This window comes from Pogoniulus pusillus, chromosome 25, assembly GCF_015220805.1.
Source record: "Pogoniulus pusillus isolate bPogPus1 chromosome 25, bPogPus1.pri, whole genome shotgun sequence".
Classification (NCBI taxonomy): Eukaryota; Metazoa; Chordata; class Aves; order Piciformes; family Lybiidae; genus Pogoniulus; species Pogoniulus pusillus.
The window spans coordinates 3,319,087-3,334,671 of record NC_087288.1 but is presented as its reverse complement, the minus strand read 5'-3'; the positions used below and the strand labels follow the sequence as shown (position 1 = coordinate 3,334,671).

At 47.9% G+C, this 15,585-nt stretch overlaps 1 protein-coding gene across 1 annotated transcript in view; it reads right to left on the bottom strand.

The window, feature by feature from the left end:
• CD109 (CD109 molecule) overlaps nt 1–15,585 on the bottom strand; it is a 73,041-nt gene that overhangs the window by 34,433 nt on the left and 23,023 nt on the right. The window contains exons 6-16 of the mRNA XM_064164062.1: nt 13,635–13,674; nt 11,241–11,325; nt 9,893–9,989; nt 8,804–8,939; nt 6,885–6,994; nt 5,726–5,965; nt 5,275–5,376; nt 5,118–5,180; nt 3,732–3,908; nt 968–1,120; nt 222–296 (exon numbers count right to left, since the gene is read on the bottom strand). Of these exons, the coding sequence (XP_064020132.1) occupies nt 222–296; nt 968–1,120; nt 3,732–3,908; nt 5,118–5,180; nt 5,275–5,376; nt 5,726–5,965; nt 6,885–6,994; nt 8,804–8,939; nt 9,893–9,989; nt 11,241–11,325; nt 13,635–13,674 (1,278 nt within the window). The remainder of the gene's footprint in view (nt 1–221; nt 297–967; nt 1,121–3,731; nt 3,909–5,117; nt 5,181–5,274; nt 5,377–5,725; nt 5,966–6,884; nt 6,995–8,803; nt 8,940–9,892; nt 9,990–11,240; nt 11,326–13,634; nt 13,675–15,585) is intronic.

Genomic DNA, 15,585 nt, shown 5'->3' with positions numbered 1-15,585 from the left:
AAAGCAATCTGCATCCAGGGGAGCACAAACTTATGGCTTTGCATTCAGGGCATTTACATATTGATCAAATTCACAGTTCACAACCCACAAAAGCCATCAAAACACTACATTGCCTACAGCCCCAGACAATAACCAGGCCATTTTCTTCTAGCAAGTGATGTGCAAATCACTAAAAGAGGTTAAAAAGGGAAACAAACTAGTTTGGAATAATTTACAAGTACCTGAAAGACACCAAAAAAGCCTCTGACCAGGGGGAAATACTGCATTGTGCTGTATAAATCCAGCTCATGGAAGACCTAAGACAAGATAAACAGAGTGATCCAAAGAGTGAAGGCAAACAAGTCTTTCAGAAGGGTCACTGTGGCAGGTGCTGATTTGCAGAGCTGCACCTCAAGCAGCAGCTCACTTAGCTCTGGTGTTGAAAGAGCAAAGGATGCAGAGGATTAATGCTGCAGTGGTTTCATGATCAGTGGAAGGGTGGCCAAGACTATCTAAGCATCAAACAGGAGCCTGCTGCCTGCTCTGTGGCACTTAGGCTGTGTTGTTTCAGCACATGTGGACTGTCAGCTCTTTCAAATTGCTGATGCATTAAAGCCTCTGCAAGCAAAGGGGACTGAAAAAGATGAATCATTTATTCTTCTTTTCAAAAGATAAAATTCTATCCTAGAATCATAGAATCAAGCAGGTTGGAAGAGATGTCCAAGCTCATCCAGTCCAACCTAGCACCCAGCCCTGCCCAGAGATTGCCCTGATCCAGGTGCAGGACTTTGCTTCTTGGCCTGAAGTTCACATGGTGTCTATTCTCATGCTTCTCCAGGTCCCTCTGGAGGGCATCCTGACCCTCAGGCATGTCAGCTTGCAGAAGTAACTAATATTTCCATAATTCAGGACTAAAACTCCTGCACATAAACTTCCATACACACAGCAATGCAAACATTTTGTTCCCCCCTCCCCCCAGGGTACTTACAGTATCTTCTGTTATGTCACTGCTTTCTCCTAGAAGCTTGGTACTCTTGTCAACAACTGCAAGTCCAATTACTGCTCCTGGTTCTTGTGTGCTGATTTTAAGGGAGACTTTGTCAGATGGCCTGACCTTGTCTTTGCTCCAAGAGATTTTAATCTAGGAAAGAAAAGCCCAGCAGTAGTTTAAAATCTACAGTGTTATTTACAGCCACTACAAACTCAGAGGAAGTATTCCCTTAGCTTAACTACCTACAATCAAGACTCTGGATTTGCTTTTCTGGGGACCTTTGGGACAACACCATGGCATTCAGTTGGCCCTCTTGCTTTCCTAGCTCACCAGTTCCCCAGCCACTGCACAAGTTCTATTCTGTTTCTGGTTTACTCTTTTCCCTCATCAATGCACCACTACTACAAAGTCTGGAGGTGGAATTCAGCTCCACACTTCAGTTACCTGTATGTCTTTAGCTGCCCATGTTGCAGTTCAGTGTTTAAGCCCCCATTCAGTGGGAGCTGAAACAACTCAGCAGAGTCAAAAGAAGCAATGGAGATTAGGTAGCAGTTTGGCTCACCATGAAGCATGAATCCAAGTGGTGGTGAAGAAAACAGCCCTGCAGTCTCCCCTGACTCTACTGGCTGGAGGTGGGATTTAGTTACATAAACTCTGGAATTTGGTGCCATTGGAGATATCCAAGACATGTCCAGTGGTGCTGCCAGACAGGACACATAACTTATCCTTCTGGAGCAAGCACTGGAATCCAGGAAAAACAATTTAAACCCACACTCTTTTGGGGCAGCTGACTCTGTAAACTGAGTTTAGTCACGTAATTCACACACAGAGAGGAGAATCAGTCACCTGAAGGCACCTAGGATTACTTGAGACATCTCACAGAATGCTGTCTGACCCTCAGTTCCCAATCCAGAAAGGGACAAGTCTCCCATGGAACCTCTGAAACATCCACCCGTGCCTCAGTGACATCTTGAACACACTGTGACCTCTTGGAGGACACTAAATGCCTGTGCTTAAGCAACTGATTCCTTACTCTGCATGTAAATATCTGTATTTAGATGTCTGAATGAACAGCCCACTCACATCATAGAATCATAGAATCAAGCAGGCTGGAAGAGACCTCCAAGCTCATCCAGTCCAACCTAGCACCCAGCCCTATCCAGTCAACCAGACCATGGCACTAAGTGTCTCATCCAGGATTGGCTTCAACACCTCCAGGCACAGAGACTCCACCACCTCCCTGGGCAGCCCATTCCAATGCCAATCACTCTCTCTGACAACAACTTCCTCCTCACATCCAGCATAGACCTGCCCTGACACAGTCTGAGGCTGTGTCCCCTTGTTCTGTTGCTGCTGCTTGCCTGGTAGCAGAGCCCAACCCCACCTGGCTACAGCCTCCCTTCAGGTAGTTGTAGACAGCAATGAGCTCTGCCCTGAGCCTCCTCTGCTGCAGGCTGCACACCCCCAGCTCCCTCAGCCTCTCCTCACAGGGCTGTGCTCCAGGCCCCTCCCCAGCCTTGCTGCCCTTCTCTGGACACCTTCCAGCACCTCAACATCTCTCTTGAATTGAGGGGCCCAGAATGGAGGAGTCTTTCATGCAGGACTGAGAGGAATATGATGTGAACATGAGACAAATCCTGATGGAGGGAGTCTGAATACTAATGGTTTATAGTGGAAGCAAATGGAGGAGTCTTTCATGCAGGACTGAGAGGAATATGATGTAAATATGAGACAAATCCTGACGTAGAGAGGCTGAGTACTGAAGTTCCCAGAGGGGAGGAGGAATTTGAAATCACTGAAAGCCTTTCAGTGGTCTCACCTCTAAAGTCACAGTGAGGCTTTTCTTTGCACAAAGAACCAAATTTCACCCAGAGAAGTAAGGTGGAAAAAGCAATTCCTTGGTGCAACAGTGGTTTTCCAACTCCTTTTTCAAGATTCTTTGGGGTAAAAGTATGCAGAGTCACATGAGACCTAAACACTGCTCACCTTCAGTGATGACACAGCACACACAAAGTGACCATTGCTTGGATAGAACAAGGTCTTCATAAATGTTTACTGTTCCACACTTAGAGCACTCACAAAAAACCTTTTCATTCTTGGCTCAGTAATTGACCAAACTGCTAAAGACACAAGGAGGTGCTGTGTGTTCGTGAGGAAAACACAGAGCTAGTGGAAATTTCTTCCAGACATGCAATAGCTGGAGGAGAGGCTGAGGGAGCTGGGGGGGTGCAGCCTGCAGAAGAGGAGGCTCAGGGCAGAGCTCATTGCTGTCTGCAGCTACCTGAAGGGAGGCTGTAGCCAGGTGGGGTTGGGCTCTTCTGCCAGGCAAACAGCAACAGAACAAGGGGACACAGCCTCAAGTTGTGCCAGGGCAGGTCTAGGCTGGATATTAGGAGGAAGTTCCTGGCAGAGAGAGTGATTGGCATTGGAATGGGCTGCCCAGGGAGGTGGTGGAGTCACCGTGCCTGGAGGTGTTGAAGCCAAGCCTGGCTGGGGCACTTAGTGCCATGGTCTGTTTGACTGGGTAGGGCTGGGTGCTAGGTTGGGCTGGATGATCTTGGAGGTCTCTTCCAACCTGGTTGATTCTATGAATCTCTGACCCTGACTGCACTGGTACGACCAAAAGTCATTCCAAGGATTTACACAAAGCTCAAAGCAGATCCTCAGTGAGGAACTGCTTTTCACATTTACACTCTCACACTGTTCACCACGCAAGAAAGAGACACAGATCTGGTCTCAGACTCCAATTCAATGCAGTTACCTTGCCATCCAAAACAGGCTGAACAGGGAGGGAGAGAACATCATTTACAACCACTCCAAGCTCATCAACGTAGAATACAAGCACGCAGGCCAAAGGAGCCCAGGAATTTTCTGCCATCAAAGTGAATGTTTTTGCAGACTTCGTGCCAAAATCCATAATCTGATCCTTAGATAACACCTGAAAGGGATGGAAAAAAACGAAAGAGGAAAGAGTCAATCTGTTGGCATTTCAATTTGTCATAAGCTCTGCATTTCTTTCTCCCAGTAAGTGGTAAGAGGAGAGACACAGAGCTGTGAGTTTGTGCTTTTTTTTCCTACTGAAAAGCACTATCCTAATGGAAAGAAGTTTCTGGGCCATGTCTTTCACAAAGGACTGTTTAAAAAGCTGAATTTCTGTAATGTTCAATCACATCCCACTCAAGCTGGATAGTCCCCACATGTAAAAACTGTAGAATCATCGGTCTGAGTTGGAAGGGACCTCCAAAGCTCATCCAGCTCTCTGCAGTCAGCAGACACATCCTCAACTAGATCAGGTTGCCCAGAGCCCTGTTGAGCTTCACCTTGAATATCTTCAGGGATGGGGCCTCGACCACCTCCCTGGGCAATCTGTACCAGTGTGCCACCAGCTTTCTGCTAAAGAACCTGTTCCTACTGTCCAATCTCAATCTGCTCCTCTCTAGTCTGAAGCCATTGCTCCTTGTCCTGTCACTGCAGGCCTTTGCAAATAGTGCCTCTCCAGCCTTCTTGTAGCCCACTCCAGCTACTGGCAGTCTGTTATTAGGTCTCCCTGGAGCTCCTCATTTCAAGAGAGATGTTGAGGTACTGGAAGGTGCCCAGAGAAGGGCAGCAAGGCTGGGGAGGGGCCTGGAGCACAGCCCTGTGAGGAGAGGCTGAGGGAGCTGGGGGTGTGCAGCCTGCAGAAAAGGAGGCTCAGGGCAGAGCTCATTGCTGCCTACAGCTACCTGAAGGGAGGCTGTAGCCAGGTGGGGTTGGGCTCTGCTGCCAGGCAACCAGCAATAGAACAAGGGGACACAGCCTCGAATTGTGCCAGGGGTGGCCTATGCTGGATGTTAGGAGGAAGTTGTTGTCAGAGAGAGTGATTGGCATTGGAATGGGCTGCCCAGGGAGGTGGTGGAGTCTCTGTGCCTGGAGGTGTTGAAGCCAAGCCTGGCTGGGGCACTTAGTGCCATGGTCTGGTTGACTGGCCAGGGCTGGATGCTAGGTTGGACTGGATGATCCTGGAGGTCTCTTCCAACCTGGTTGATATAAAATCTATGTCCAGTTTCTCATCCATCAGCTCCTCTCATCACCACCCCTGTGCCCTTTTGCACATTGCTCTTTTCTACTACCTCATTCCCCAGTCTCTACTGACAGTCTCTAAACTTACCACATAGTGGAACTGTCTCACTGGCTTGTTGCTTGCAATGCTCAGCTCAAAAGGCTTCCCAGCCTAGGAAAAGCACAAGATTCATATGGGTGAGTATGGAAACATGATGGAGAACTGGAACAGTACTTATCTTGGCAAGTTTTGTCTCAGACTGTACCTTTATCTCCTGGCTCTTCGTGTCAACCTGGAGGTAAGTCTGGCTGGGGGAGCTGAACACATCATAAACCCCTACATCGGTCCTGCTGCTGAGGAACTCTGCCTGTGAGAGAATGCAAAGCAAAGCTCTTACAAAACAGCATCCTTTGTGTGATGATCACAAACGTGGCACTGCCCACTGGAGTATGGTGGCCTTAATGGCAGCATCAAAGGATGAACAAAGGATCACCTCACTGTTAGCTTTGGGGATCTGTTTTGTTTTTTCCCCTGCTATCTTGGTGCAAGCATTAGGTCACAGTTAGGTAGGATCCATCGCTTTATTTCCTGTCTTAGCCTGAATATGAGGTAAGGAAAACAATGGTAGGTGGCATCTCAGTTGCTATGGATGGCAGGAGCAGCCTATCACTGACCACAGCTGCTAAACTTGCTGTGTTGCTGCTCTGAAGCAATACCTGAACTCTCAGAGTCTTTGTGTCAGGCAGGACTGGAAACTCAATATCAATGATTCCATCTTCTGGGACGGTGTAATTCAGGACCTGCACTGTCAGGTTTCTCTCCTCTGTCGCCTCATTCTCGAGGTGAGAAATTGAAGAGTCATGAAAAAGCAGGTCTGACTGTTGTGCAGTGACTGTGACCAGATTCTGCCTCTCTTCAGCTGTCAGCTGGTTGCTATCAGAGCGTGTCACCTTCAGCTGAAAACAGAAAGGAGGGAAGCACCTCTCAGACAGGGCAAAGCTAAATGCACCAAGCACCCACATCATCACATTGCTGCTTGATGGCTGCACCCAAAGAGTGGCTGTCAATGGCTCCATGTCCCACTGGAGGCCACTGACAAGGGGACTCTCTCAGGGATCAGTCCTGGGACCAGTCTTGTTTATCATCTTTGTTGCTGCCTTGGACAGTGGCATTGAGGCACCCTCAGCAAGCCTGGCAACAACACCAAGCTGCGTGGTGTGGCTGACAGCTGGGGGGAAGGATGCATCCAGAGGGACCAGCACAGGTTGAGAGGTGGGCACAAGCCAAGCTCATGTGGCTCAACAAGACCAAGTGCAGGGTCTTGCATCTGGACAGAGGCAATCCCAAGCACCAATATAGGCTGCGCAGTGACTGGTTGGAAGCAGCCTTGAGGAGAGGGACTTGGGGGTGCTGGTGAGTGAGGACCTCAATCTGAGCTGTCAGTGTGTGCTTGCAGCACAGAGAGCAACCAGAGCCTGAGCTGCAGCAAGAGAAATGTGGCCAGCAGGGCCAGGGAAGTGATCCTGCCCCCTGTTCTACACTGGTGAGACCCCATCTGGAGCGCTGCATCCAGTTCTGGAGCCCTTGGGACAAGAGGGCTGTAGATATGCTGGAAGGTGTCCAGAGAAGGGCCACGAGGATGAGCAGAGGGCTGGAGCTGCTCTGCTATGGAGTGAGATTGAGGGAGTTGAGGCTGTTCAGTCTGGAGAGGAGAAGCCTCTGTGGTGACCTTATTGTGGTCTTCCAGTATCTGAAGCAGGCTACAAGAAAGCTGGGGAGGGACTTTTTAAGCTGTCAGGCAGTGATAGGGCTAAGAGAAAACTACAGAAGTCCCATTTGTTTATGTAGAGATCATAATAAACCAGGAGCACTTACAGTAGCTATGAAGTTCAGAGAGGGTTTTATAACTCTAGAGTAGTCCACAAACTCAATGAAGTAGTCACTTTGCTTGGGGAAGATGATGGTGCTTGAGTTTTGGGAGGCGCCTGTTGGATAATTGGATGTGTTTAGCACAGCATGCTTTGAACACACATATTCCTTTCACAGCAACACTGTATGCTTTGGAAAAAAGACTTCTGCCCTGCTTTTTCACCACTTCCCCACATCCTCTTGCTGCTCATCCTCCCAGCTAAGGATCAGTGGTACATGTGCTGGTGCTGTTTTCCACATGGCCAAACAAAGCCAGACCACGCAGCGCTCTCCCACATGCAGTCTGTATCAGAATGACTTGAGGAAGGAACTTAGGAATCCCAGAGCAGCCAACTTTACCTTGCCACGATTTGTACAGGAAGCCTGTAATGAATGCTGGGCTCTGAGAGGGGCAGACATTTTGCACCAATGGTTTTTTTTGTTCTCCCTAACATGCAAGGTGCAGTGGAAGGCAAAGTCACAAACAGGCTCACTCTCTACCCACTCTGAAAGAGGGTAGACAACAAACATGGAGCCAGAGAACTCCTTCTGCTGATGTGGTTTACAAACAAACAAGGTAAGGTAGTGATGAAAGTTCAGTTTCTAAGACTCAGGCTAATGCTAACCATCATAGGAAGTTTCATTTAAGCATGAGGAGGAATTTTTTCATGGCCAGGAGGGGCAATGCCATTCTGGGGTGGATTAGAAGGGTTCTGGTTAATAGGTCAAGAGAGGTTCTCCTGCCCCTCTGCTCTGTCCTGGTGAGGCCAGGAGTACTGTGTTCAGTTCTGGGCCTCCCAGTTCAAGAGGGACACCACAGAACTGCTTGAGAGAGTCCAGCACAAAGCTACAAAGATGATGAAGGGAGTGGAACATCTCTGTTAGGAGGAGAGCCTGAGGGAGCTGGGGCTGTGCTGCTGGGAGAAGAGGAGACTGAGAGACAACCTCAGCAATGGTTATCAATATGTAAAGGTGAGTGCCAGGAGGCTGGAGCCAGGCTCTGCTGGGTGATGCCCAGTGGCAGGACAAGGGGCAATGGGTGGAAGCTGAGGCAGAGGATGTTTCATTTAAACATAATGAGGATTTTTTCCCTGTGAGGGTGACAGAGCCCTGGAACAGGCTGCCCAGGGGGGTTGTGAAGTCTCCCCCTCTGGAGGTATTCAAAACCTGCCTGGATGTGTTCCTGTGTGATCTGCTCTGGGTGATGCTGCTCTGGCAGGAGGGCTGGACTGGCTGAGCTTTGGAGGTCTCTTCCAGCCCCTGCCATTCTGGGATCCTGTGGTCACTTATGCTTGCTCTGCTCATCACAAGTGATCCAGTGCTGGCTTTAAGGCCCCATCTGAACATATTGCTTGGTTGTTTAATAAACCTGTTAGCACAGAACTGTGTTGAGATGAGCTAACAGCTGCTTAATCTTCAATGGCTGGGCACTGCCAGCTCAGATGGTGTACTTTTCCCAGGTAACACATTTGCAGGTAGGTGGTTTGTACTGCCATCAGCACATAGACTCACTGAGCCGTTTTGCTTGGAGAGGACCTCTAAGATCACTGAGTCCAATCATCACCCTAAGACCACTATGCCCATTAAGCCATGCCCTGAAGAGTCATGCTCACAGGTCCCTTGAACACTTTGAGGGCTGCTGACTCCACCAATGCCCTGAGCAGCCTACTCCAATGCCTGACTACTCTTGCAGTCAAGAAATGTCTCTTAGTCTCCAACCTAACCCCCCCCCGGCACAATTTCAGGCCATTTCCACTTGTTCTATCAGGTGACACTATGACATGCTGCTCTTCAAGTCCTTCAAGCCCTTTTCCACACAGTGGTAAGCCCTTCCAGCACCACTCACTCTTTGGATTTCCCTCAAGAGACCTCACACAGCCACATACCTGTGAGGGACTCAGTGACCACCGCGATCATTTCTATGGGCTCTATGTAATCACTGTCACCTTGGTGCCACGACTGATCAGCATACAGGTTCTGCAGCATAAGCTTGTTACAGGTCACATTCACAGATCCATTTATCTGCAGTGTAGAAAAGAGGGAATAAAGAAACAATTGTTGAACCTGCAAAGCCAAGGACACCTTTTAATCTACAATCTATTTCTGGTTAAGTCACAGATTCACAGAATTAAGCAGGTTGGAAAAGACCTTCAAGATCATCCAGTCCAACCTAGCACCTAACCCTTCTAATTAACTAACCCATGGCACTGAGTACCTCATCCAGCCTCCTTTTAAACACCTCCAGGGACAGTGACTCTACCAATTCCCCAGGCAACCCACTCCAATGCCAATCACTCTTGCCGTGAAGAACTTCTTCCTAACATCCAGCCTAAACCTCCCTTAGAGCAGCTTGAGGCTGTGTCCTTGTTCTGTCACTGATTGCCTGGCAGAAGAGACCAACTTCATTGGCTGCAACCTCATCCACTCCAACCCCCTCTGCAGTCAGCAGGGGCATCCTCAACTAGATCAGCTTGCCCAGAGCCCTGTCGAGCCTCACCTTGTGTATCTCCAGGGATGGAGCCTCAACCACCTTCCTGGGCAACCTGTTGCAGTGTTTTACTACCCTCATGGTGCAGAACCTGCTCCTAGCATCCAATCTAAATCTGCTCTTCTCTAGTTTGAAGCCATTGCCCTCATCCTATCACCACAGTCCTTTGCAAATAGTCTCTCTCCATCCTTCTTGTAGCCTCCTTCAGGTACTGGCAGGCTGCTATTAGGTCTCCCCAGATCCTGTAAGGTTGGCCCCTACCTGGGCCAAGTAGTAAAATAACTTCCAGGCAGAGCTTGAGGGGCCATAGCAGCCAAGTATCATCCCAAATAAGCAGCTGGAATGTAAACACTATGTTGTGGAAAATAAGGAGTTTAACACTATCCATGCATATCACTCCACAGACCATGCCAGCAGAACCTGGCACTACAAAAGCAGAGGCAGGCTTGAAGTCTACAGTGCTAAAACTTGCTGACAGAAGACTCACCTCCAGTGTTGTTGTTATATTTCTCTTGTTTGTCCAATAAGAGAGAGAAAGGCAAGTGATGGTCACAGTCCCCTTTACTGGCTTTCCATAGGTGTACCTGGAACACATCAAAGTCAAACCAGGAGCCACTTCCTGGGCTAGGGCTCCTGAACAGCTCTCCAGGCAAAAAATTCTACTGAACTATTTCTCCATGGCTACAACACATTTGGACTTCAGAGGGTGCAGTTTTCAACTGACCAACACTAAAGGCTGAAACCCAAAACATGGAGAATGACAGAATGGGTTAAGTTGGAAGGGAACTTGAAGATCATAGAATCATATAATCAGCCAGGTTGGAAGAGACCTCCAAGAGCATCCAGACCAACCTAGCATCCAGCCCTGTCCAGTCAACCAGACCATGGCACTAAGTGCCCCAGCCAGGCTTTGCTTCAACATCTCCAGGAACAGCAACTCCACCACCTCCCTGGGCAGCCCATTCCAATGCCAATCACTCTCTCTGACAACAACTTCCTCCTAACATCCAGCCTGAATCTGCACTGGCACAACTTGAGGCTGTGTCCCCTTGTTCTGTTGCTGGTTGCCTGCTCCAGGGCTCTGTCACCCTCACTCTAAAGAAGTTTCTCCTCATGTTGAGATGAAACCTTCTGTGTTCCAGCTTGTAGCTGTTGCTCCTTGTCTTATTGCTGCTGACCACCACAAAGAGCTTGGCCCCAGCAACTTGACACCCACCCCTCAGATATTTGTAGACATTGATCAGATCTCCTCTCAGTCTTCTCTTCTCCATCCTAAACAGCCTCCAGGGCTCTCAGTCTTTCTTCATAGGGGAGATGCTCAAGTCCCCCAGGCATCTTCGTGGCTCTCCACTGGACTCTCTCCAGCAGGTTCCTGCCTCTCTTGGACTGAGGAGCCCAAAACTGGAGACAGTATTGCAGGTGTGGTCTCTCTAGGGTGGAGCAGAGAGGGAGAAGAACCTCTCTAGCCTTGCTGGCCACACTTTTCCTGATGCAGCCCAGGATGCCATTGGCTCTCTTGCCCACAAGGGCACATTGCTGGCCCATGCAGAACTTTCTGTCCACCAGCACTCCAAGGCCATTCTCCCCGGAGCTGCTTTCCCAGCAGGGCAGCCCCCAGCCTGTACTGGTGCCTGTTGTTATTCCTCCTCAGATGCAGGACCCTGCACTTGTCCTAACTGAACTTCCTAATCACTAAAATGGATGCCAGACAGCTAATGTCAACTCCAAAGCACATTTTTTATGCATTCTAAGTGTAACTTTTCCCTTTGATACTCAGAGACCCACAGTCATTTCCACATGAGTGAGGTTAATAATCCTATCAACCACCTACTTACTTGGCGGTGACAACAGCAGTTACATCTTCCTCTCTCAGAGAGTAGTAGAGTGGTGCTGTTATTGTAACATCAAATTTTGGTAGCACTGAAGAGGAAAAAAAAGGGATAATAATAACAATCATCACATAAAGCATCACATTCACACAAGGAAAAGCCAAAAAGCCTTCTTTTTGTTTGAAGTAATAAAGTAGAACATAGATTATAGAAGAACATAATAAGGGTAGAACATAGATCATAGATTAGAAGAACATAATAAGGGTAGAACATAGATCATAGAATAGAAGAACATAATAAGGGTAGAACATAGATCATAGGTTAGAAGAACATAATAAGGGTAGAACATAGATCATAGAATAGAAGAACATAATAAGGGCAGAACATAGATCATAGATCATAGAAGGTGGTAATAAGGGCAGAACATAGATCAAAGAAGAACATAATAAGGGTAGAACATAGATCATAGAACAGAAGAACATAATAAGGGTAGAACATAGATCATAGGTTAGAAGAACATAATAAGGATAGAACATAGATCATAGAATAGAAGAACATAATAAGGGCAGAACATAGATCATAGATCATAGAAGGTGGTAATAAGGGCAGAACATAGATCAAAGAAGAACATAATAAGGGTAGAACATAGATCATAGAACAGAAGAACATAATAAGGGTAGAACATAGATCAAAGATTAGAAGAACATAAGGGTAGAACATAGATCATAGGTTAGAAGAACATAATAAGGGTAGAACATAGATCATAGAATAGAAGAACATAATAAGGGTAGAACATAGATCAAAGATTAGAAGAACATAATAAGGGTAGAACAGATCATAGATTAGAACATAATAAGGGTAGAACATAGATCATAGAATAGAAGAACATAATAAGGGTAGAACATAGATCACAGGATAGAAGATCATAGAATGATGATTACCATGTAATATGCTAAAGGCCAGCAGCTTCCTGAGGAGTACAAGGTAAGGTATACAGAACTCTTTCAGTTGGAAAAGACCTCTCAGAGCATAGAGTCCAACCACCAACTTAAGACCACCCTGGCCATGAAACCACAATCCCAGATCCTAATCACACTCCAGACTAAGATCTTTTGTCTGGCATCACCCTAGCAGGCCTGCAGACCATCTGGTAAGGCATAAAACATTTTGCTTGTGCAGCCTTTACAGAATCATCAGCAAGCTTCATGATCAGCTATCACACAGATATTTTGGGATGAACACACTGCCTGCATGAGCCCAGAAAAATGGGAACCAGACTGGATAATCTTGGAGGTCTCTTCCAACCCAACCTGGTTGATTCTATGATTCATACACTTAAGCATTTTAAAGACAGTGTAACATCCAGACACTGCAGCACTCAGTTGTTTGGCCTACAAGAAAGCTAGAAAAGGGATTTTCTCCAAGGACTTGTGATAGGACAAGGGGGAATGGATTTCAGCTGAGGAAGGGTAGTTTTAGATGGGATGTTAGGAAGAAATTCTTTACAGTAAGGTGGTTGAGACACTGGTACTGTTTGCTCAGGGAGGCTGTGGAGGTTCTCTTCCTGGAGGTGTTCAAGGCCAGGTTGGATGGGTCCACTGGGAGGTGTCCCTGCCCATGGCAGGGGGGTTGGAAGTAGATGATCTTTAAGCTCCCTTCCAACTGAAATCATTCTATGTTCTATAACTATCAAAGCCACACAGGGCAGCTGATAAGGCTGTGCTTTTCCCAGGACACAGAATCAGTCTCAGGGAGGCAAGAGATACACGAATCAGGAGTGCTTAAAAGGCCAGTGCTAGCCAAGGGAAGCAGCTCAACATGGGGAATCAACCAAGACATTTGGGAATCAGGAGTGCTTAAAAGGCCAGTGCTAGCCAAAGGAAGCAGCTCAACATGGGGAATCAACCAAGACATTTGGGAATCAGGAGTGCTTAAAAGGCCAGTGCTAGCCAAGGGAAGCAGCTCAACATGGGGAATCAACCAAGACATTTGGGAATCAGGAGTGCTTAAAAGGCCAGTGCTAGCCAAGGGAAGCAGCTCAACATGGGGAATCAACCAAGACATTTGGGAATCAGGAGTGCTTAAAAGGCCAGTGCTAGCCAAGGGAAGCAGCTCAACATGGGGAATCAACCAAGACATTTGGGAATCAGGAGTGCTTAAAAGGCCAGTGCTAGCCAAGGGAAGCAGCTCAACATGGGGAATCAACCAAGACATTTGGGAATCAGGAGTGCTTAAAAGGCCAGTGCTAGCCAAGGGAAGCAGCTCAACATAGGGAATCAACCAAGACATTTGGGAATCAGGAGTGCTTAAAAGGCCAGTGCTAGCCAAGGGAAGCAGTTCAACATGGAGAATCAACTACCAGTTTTGGTCACTATTAAAGTCCCTGTAGTTAACACTTACCATATTCCATCACTTTAAATCTTTGATAATGAACTTGATCCTATTGAAAACAAACCAAAAAAAGCAATCATGAGAGACAACTCAGACAACTGTGGTTAAATTCACAAGCTTAAGATACCTTCTAGGCCAAATCTCACCCCATAATCAAGTTAAAACCCAATTTCTGACATGATCTAATTATAAATCATGGCTCAAGCATTAAGAGATCCTGTTGTGGAACTCCTGTAGGAACCAATAGCCTGTATGGGCACCATAGAAGAGCACAGATCAGAGAATCATAGAATTAACCAGGTTGGAAGAGCCCTCCAAGATCATCCAGTCCAACCTAGCACCCAGCCCTGGCCAATCAACCAGACCATGGCACTAAGTGCCCCAGCCAGGCTTTGCTTCAACACCTCCAGGCACGGTGACTCCACCACCTCCCTGGGCAGCCCATTCCAATGCCAATCACTCTCTCTGACAACAACTTCCTCCTAACATCCAGCCTAGACCTCCCGTGCCACAGCTTGAAACTCTGTCCCCTTGTTCTGTTGCTGCTTGCCTGGCAGAAGAGCCCAACCCCACCTGGCTACAGCCTCCCTTCAGGGAGCTGCAGACAGCAATGAGCTCTGCCCTGAGCCTCCTCTGCTGCTAGCCTCAAACTAGCACATGGGCAATGCCTACTGCTACAATGCAGCAACCAAAAAGCCTTGCAAGCAAGAGGCTCCACGACAGGATATATAAGATATCCAACTAAAATACAAGGTGGAGACTTGGGAACCAGACTGTAATTACTTTGTCTTGAGTTTTCTTGGAACAGCTGTGCTAACACCTGAACTGTTATTAAAAAGTACTACAGGATGTTTGACAGCAGCAGGCAGCCAGAGGCTGATTTAAAACAGGATTCAGAGGCAATACTTCCAGGAATCCAGACTCAGTGCCCTTGGGAACTGATCTGTAACCACTAGAAGGGAAATGTTATTAACTGGCTTAATGTGCTTTAAAGGCAAGAGAGAAACTCGAGGGAGAAAGGCTGGGCAGCTGGCTGTTTAAGCAGAAAGCTCAGGGCACAGCATCAGGACAGCTAAGTTGTGTGGGGAGCAGCCTGGCTTTGCCATCTGAACATTCAGAGATTCATAAGATGGTTTGGTTTGGAAGAGAACTCGAAGATCATCCAGCTCCAACCCCTCTGCCATGGGCAGGGACACCTCCCACCAGCCCAGCTTGCTCAAGGTTGCATCCAGCCTGGCCTTGAAGACCTCCAGGGAGGGAGCAGCCACAGCTTCCCTGGGCAACCTGTGCCAGTGTCTCACCACCTTCACAGCAAATCATTTCTTTTCAACCTCCAGTTTAAATCTGCCCTCCTCAAGCTTCAACCCATTCCCTCTCGTTCTGTCTTGACAAGCCCTTGCAAAATGTCCCTTCCCAGCTTTCCTGGCAGCCTCCTTCAGGTACTGCAAGGCCACTGTAAGGTCCCCCTGGAGCCTCCTGCTTGAGAGTCCAGCACAGAGTCGCAGAGAAGATGAAGGGAATGGAATATCTCTGTTACAAGGAGAGCCTGAGGGAGCTGGGGCTCTTAGCTTGGAGAAGAGGAGTCTGAGAGGTGACCTCATTTGTGTTTATAAAGATGTGCAGGGTGAGAGCTAAGATGCTGCAGCCAGGCTCTGCTGGGTGATGCCCAGTGGCAGGACAATGGGTGGAAGCTGAGGCAGAGGATGTTTCATTTAAACATAATGAGGATTTTTTCCCTGTGAGGGTGACAGAGCACTGGCACAGGCTGCCCAGGGGGGTTGTGGAGTCTCCCTCTCTGGAGATATTCAAAACCTGCCTGGGTGCATTCCTGTGTGATCTGCTCTGGGTGATGCTGCTCTGGCAGGGGGCTTGGACTGGATAAGCTTTCAAGGTCCCTTCCAGCCCTGACATTCTGTGATCCTGTGATTCTCTTCTCCAAGCTGAACAGCCTCAACTCCCT